This window comes from Haliotis cracherodii, unplaced genomic scaffold (assembly GCF_022045235.1).
Source record: "Haliotis cracherodii isolate W230 unplaced genomic scaffold, xgHalCrac1.p SCAF_8, whole genome shotgun sequence".
NCBI lineage: Eukaryota > Metazoa > Mollusca > Gastropoda > Lepetellida > Haliotidae > Haliotis > Haliotis cracherodii.
The window spans coordinates 55,031,355-55,037,805 of record NW_027266341.1 but is presented as its reverse complement, the minus strand read 5'-3'; the positions used below and the strand labels follow the sequence as shown (position 1 = coordinate 55,037,805).

At 40.9% G+C, this 6,451-nt stretch overlaps 1 protein-coding gene across 1 annotated transcript; it reads left to right on the top strand.

The window, feature by feature from the left end:
- Nucleotides 1-243: 243 nt before the first annotated feature.
- On the top strand, nt 244-5,966 carry LOC139449520 (nucleoside diphosphate kinase A 2-like). Its single transcript, XM_071230946.1, has 4 exons — nt 244-441; nt 1,219-1,320; nt 4,199-4,311; nt 5,609-5,966. Exons 1-4 carry the CDS (start codon nt 268-270, stop codon nt 5,724-5,726), a joined length of 507 nt encoding a protein of 168 aa, XP_071087047.1. The 5' UTR covers nt 244-267; the 3' UTR covers nt 5,727-5,966.
- Nucleotides 5,967-6,451: the final 485 nt, after the last annotated feature.

The following is a 6,451-nucleotide window of genomic DNA, read 5'->3' as shown; positions in this document are numbered from 1 at the left end:
CCTGTTCTGAACTGACTTCGCAACTTAATATGTCTATTTAAAAGATACTTTATATGAAATAAAGTTATTTCATGTATTTAACATAAAACAATAACAATATAATTTGATGAATATATGCTTGTATTTTCAAACATGATAAATCAGACAATGGAGAAGATATGATTTTTCTTCCATCAATGAACTATTTACTAAATATTAGTTGTCAAGAACTAGGAGCCGGGGCTTCAATTAATTCTTCCGGCCACGTGACCTTTCCTTTTTGTGCCTATGGTCGCCACACTTCTGTCTATATTAGCAGCCTTCGCCAAAACCAAAAATATGGCAACAGAACGCACGTTTATTGCAGTGAAACCCGATGGAGTTCAACGCGGACTTGTCGGAGAAATCATGAAGAGATTTGAAAATCGTGGCTACAAACTGGTTGCCTGCAAAATGATGACGGTACGTTGATCGTTGCGATGTTGGAGATACACGTGGTTTGTCGCGACTGTCACGGAGTGACTCGATCCCCATCGAGTTTACCCCGTGGAATTTTGTAGATATAATTCTCCTTCGACATGCTGAAGTATCCCAGTCAACATCATGAATCCGAATGTCGATTTACATTTAACCTGACCAGTACATTAGGCCCGGAAAGAATAGTCTGATTTCAAAGATAAATTCTTCTCGGTCTCAGCAAATATTTGCCCAAGGAATTTTTCTGAAATGAACCTATGTGCGAGAAAAGAGTATTGTGGCCCTTTGTCCTGTAGGCGCAGATTTTCTCAAAACGAGGGTTAAAACAAGGCAAACTGGGAAAAAAAACCTCTATTATCGATCACTCCTTTTGCGTCATCACGGTAATGAGATGTAGGTACTGATTGCAAAAAAAAGCAAATTGAAATAGAACATCATAAAAGTTTACATGCGTGATACACCCCCCAACCTCCTTTTCAAGCACTTGGTGTCAATAAGAAAAATATTTTGCTGCATTATGATTCCCAAGAAAGAGTTTGAGCAATCTTAATTCTTATGAAAGATAACACAGAAACTCATCTGCAGACTTTACCTTCTGAACGTCTTGGTGATATACAACAAATAATTATAACAATTTGTTCTTTAACACTTGTCATTGCCTGGAACCGTCCTGTTGTGTAAGTGTACTGACATGTGAAGCAGTAAATGTATAGTAATTGACCCCATTGTCTGAAAGCTGCTATTGTTGAATTACTGTTTCAGGCTTCCAAGGAACATCTTGAAAAGCATTATTCTGATCTGTCAGCCAAGCCATTCTTCGCTGGCCTTGTCAAGTACATGGGATCTGGACCAGTTGTTGCAATGGTAGTACATATTTGTTGATGATTATCTGTACATTTATAATTCTCCAAATGAAGTCTAATGGTGCCATGATATTATTACCCTGGTCTTTAGAAAGGGTGCACAAAAATTTCATTCTCAGCTGTCTGGGGGTAGTCCACAGACCAAGCTGAGGTCCTGAAAGTTTAACAGCCAAATTACAGTCTCGTCCTACTGAGTACACATTCACTGTCATGGGCATGGGTGGTCCAGTCGTCTGAGGGAACATTTGAACATGGGTTCATATCCCAGGTCGCCCTGAGTATGCTTCTAGGTTTGTCAGCACCATATACATGCTCGTGGGTTTCATCAAAGTGGTAAATATATACTGAACAACAAAAGTTCCTGTGACATTGAATAAGATTTAATGCAAAGTTATGTTTTTTACCAAATCTGAAACAATTCTGGTTTGCAACAGATAAGACTCCTCTAAGTGTTCTAATGGTTTAATTTGCCATACTGATTTCAGAAAATTCGTGATTTCATAAAAAAGATGAACATACCAAAATGTCAATTTACAAATCAATAGCCTGCGTGTCCACCTCTGGTTGCTATGCAAGCAACAAAATCTTCGTCTCATGGAATGGACCAGGCGTCGCACAAAGTCCTGTGGGATATCTGTCCATATCTGCTGGAGCATGTTTTGAAGTTCCTGGAGTGTCTGTGGAACACGTGGTTGATGTCGAAGGTGCTCGATTGGTGAGAGATCTGGGGAGCAAGCTGGGCAGGGAATGACATTCACATTGTTTTGTTGAAGAGAATCCTGAACCAAGTTGAGCAATGTGAGGCCGGGCGTTCTCATGTTGGGAGGTAATGTCTGGGCCATGACGACGCAAAAACGGTAGAACAACAGGGCCTATGATTTCGTCGCGGTTGCACTGTCCATTGAGATTTCCCTCTACCACTATCAAATGGGTCCTCAGTCTTGCTGTAATCCCTACCCATACCATAACGCTGCCACCCCCGAACTGATCTTCTTCCATGACACAATGATTGACGTAACGTTCACCTTGACGTCAGTACACTCGAATCCGTCCATCGCTGTGGCTTAGGTGAAAATGACTCGTCAGTGAATAGAACTTGTCCCCACTGCATGGCCGTCCAGCGTAGACGCTGTCTGCACAACTGTAGACAACTGCTTGACGGCGTTTTCCCATAAAAATGGGACGTCTGGCGGGTCATCTGGCAACAATCCCTGCACATCTGAGGCGGCGATGTACGGTTTGTGAAGATATTCGTCGAAGGCCAGGGCAGTCGCTGTTGGTGGCTGGAATGGATTTCGTAGGTGTGTTGTTCGAATCCAGTTGTCTTGTCGATTATTGGCTACGCATGGCCTGCCACTCCGAGGACGGTCTCTGACTGCATTCGTCTGTTGCCAACATTGCCATAAACACCAAATGGTGTTTCTGTGGACGTTAAAATTGTCTTGCAACGTCAATTTCACTCAATCCTGCTTCAAGCATACCAACGGCTCGCAGACGCTGATTTTCGGACAGGCGTTGCATTTCGTAATGTTGAATAATTGTGTCATTTTGTTTTTCTGAGTGGTGGTTGTCAGCACGGTGCTAAACAGTGCATATGGAATCCCATAAACGCACATGTTTTTATACCCACTCTTGAGTAGTGAAATGCATGGGGCTTGAATAAAAGTAAACGTTTGCATTGAATGCATGCTTTTCTGTAGCAGTTGCGTTTTTGTGACTTGATTCCATACATGTACTACAATATTGAAAACCAAACTTTACTTGTTTGAAAAATACACTAAAATATTGGTGTCACAGGAAATTTTGTTGTTGAGTATATGCGACCTGCATCACTTTGGGTTTCCTCTCACATTAAGCTGACACACCGTGAAATAACTGGAATACTGTTCAAAGCCAGGGGTTGACTGCTGGCCTTTTGGCCCGTGACCAGTTAAAATTATGAAACGCTTGCTGAAATATAAAGTAGAGGGCCTGTCTGGCTTGTCAAAATTTCCCCCTTCTCTGTGTATGTTTAATTTTTTATTTGGAAACTGCTTATGAATCATGTAATTTCGGTAAGAAAATATTAAGGGGGGGGGGGGAAATGAGGTTGTGTGAATGGTTTACTCAAAGATCATCTTGGTAGAATGACACAACCACTGGCCATTTTGTAATGTTCTGTACAACAACATCTTTCTTTGCTCATAAATTGCCACAAAATGAGCTTACCCTATGATCATGTGGTTAATGATGTAACCATGATATTTGTCTTATGAAATAAACAAGTAGACATGTACTTTTTTAGAACCTTGTGGACAAGTAACAGGATATTGATATATTGGCTCTTTTTTGTTACATAAAAAAAAAAAAATCTTACAGAACTTTTACTTGTGGTCAGGTGTTAATGATTTTTGGCTGATTAATGTCAACATCTATAACAGTATTAAGTGGTGCTCATTATATCACCCACTGGTTGGCCTGATCCAGACTTGTCATCAATCAATGATATACCTAAAGTTAATGCCACTTTAGGCTTCCAGCAACATCTCAGCAGGAACGTAGACATGAGTTTGACATATTGTACCCAGGTGTAAAATAGAACCTGGACCTTTGGCATGAAGAACGAACACTCCATCCACTGGGCTACACCACCACTCCTGATATACAGGGAACACTAATTGTAATTCTTTATAACCATAATTTGTTATGAGCAAATATACAGCATATATACAGCAAATGACCGGGACCAAAAAATAAATTCGTTGGTTCGTTGGTTATGAAAGCAGTGTACTGTACCTGGAATATTCTACTTGCAGCTTAAAACAGTGTTCACTCGCATAAAATAAATGACACTTTGAAAACAATGTTGCAGTGGTTCATGTCTGTGTTGTTTACTCCAGGTATGGGAAGGCAAGGGGGTGGTGAAGATGGGCCGCATGATGCTGGGAGCCACCAACCCACAGGAGTCCAACCCAGGCACCATCAGGGGAGACTTCTGTATTGAAGTTGGCAGGTAGGAATGAGGGTTCCGGGGAACGATTCATTTCAGGGGTAAAATGTAATGCAATATATTGAGATAAGGTATCTGTACTGCGATATATTGGGAGCTGAAGTGATTGACACTGATTGACACTGATTGTACATCCTATATTCTACATACTAAAGTATATATTACTTAGTATAGTCAGTCGTTGCTATTTTGTAGTTGTGGATACAAGGGAGAAAACAATGTGAGAGAAAAATCACTTCACCGTTTGTCAATCAGTTTCGAAGGGAAACTACATTGGTGAATGAGTTAGTGTAGATTTTAGGTTAAACAATACTAACGAAAACAAAACTTTTTTCATTTTTATACCCAATATACCGGAACACAGAAAAAAATATTGCAATATGTTCGTTTGAAACCTGTATTGCAGTATACCCGTAATACCATGCAGTCCTATAAATAAGACTAAATGGAAGATCATGTTCCAGTCAACTAGCCTCGATTTATGCTGCTGCATACATTACAGTTAATTTTAGTCCTTGCATAATATGGACAAACGTTACTAGTTTTTTCAGTTAGTGCCTTACATTGAAAACCACTTGACACTGTAGTTTGGTTACTTTGTTCCAGTCTGTTTTGTTGAGAGGCTGCTTTGATACAGCTGAGGTGCAAACCGTCTGCTTAAAACTGGAAATGGGTGTCTGGTATTAAGACAGTGCAATGATGCGGGGTATTGGGGTGGGGTGGGGGGAGTGGAGGGTAAGACAAAGGTTAATGAATTCCCTATTCACAGCGCCATTGTCTGCTGAAAGCTTTGTTTCCCACTCTCCCCCCCCCCTCCTGTTTCTCCTCAGAAAACAATGGGAGTTAATTTTGTCAAAGCCTATATGTCAAGGACAAGGGACATATCTCAACATTTATTAAGCAAAGAATTTCTCTCTGACTGGTTGACTGAATGATTTTGCAAAGTATTAATGTCAAATTAAGCTTCACAATTTTGTAGATGTTTGAGTAATCTCAAAATAAGTTTGCGTGGTTGTGTCGGCTGAAAAGAAAAGAGTGTAAAAATAGAAAGAAACTAGGGTCGGCGGATCAGCGATCCAACAAATAAAATAACAATTGCCTGGCAAAGGTGTGATTACAATAGTGTTGCTATGTGCATCATCCTGCCCTAGTTGCCATGGTATGTCTGGCACCAGCTGAACATGTTACGTGGTGTCAAGAAATGGTAGGACTGTTGTTGACTGCAGAGTAAAACATTTATCATCTTTGCAGTATGTGTCATATTGTAGGCTCTGATGACAATGTATTATTTTCTTCCCAGGAACATCTGTCATGGCAGCGATGCAGTAGAGAGTGCCCAGAAGGAGATCGCTCTGTGGTTTACCCCCCAGGAACTCTGCAATTATGACAGCTGTCAATCTTCATGGGTCTATGAATAAATCTCAACTTTAATTTATTAAATGAAATAAGCATGACAGTTATTGTGCTCATGACAGTCAGTGCAGCGAAACAATAACTGGGTAACATTTCCCACAGTTTAAAATCATTATACACGGGAGATAACTCTCCACTTTGTTAGATCTTTTGCAGGACCTATTGGTCAGCTTTCTGTTATGTCAAGTCCTATACTTATACAGTCATGTCTACTGGTGTCGGAAGTAAACAGTGCCAGGCATTCATCTAATCTTGTTGTGTTTTTTTACTCCTGATATGGGGAATGTAGGGGCTGGAATGTCCTGTCTGTATAACAAATTCAGAAACATATTTTCTCTTACAAGTCATGATTATGTTGCCATGGCACCAGACCTGTGCTCGTGGGTTGCACCAAAGTGCTAAACATCTGAGCTGCATCACTTACTTTCTCCCACATAAGACTGCCTCCCTGGTAGAGTGGTAGAGCATCCACCCGGAGAACAGAAGGTCCGGGTTTAATTCCCAGCCGCCTCATACCAGAAGACCCTGTCTGGCACTCGCATTAAGGGCCCTGAAACAAGGACTGGTGGGCTCGGTGTCAATATTCTGTGTCTGAGTGGGGTATTCATGTTAAACTGTGGCATGGTATCTCAGTGGGCTAGCACTATAAACCGGCATTAGTTCTGACAAGTACAAGCAGCCACACGTAGACATGCATGCATGTCGCTATATAAGTGCAATAATCTTGAAC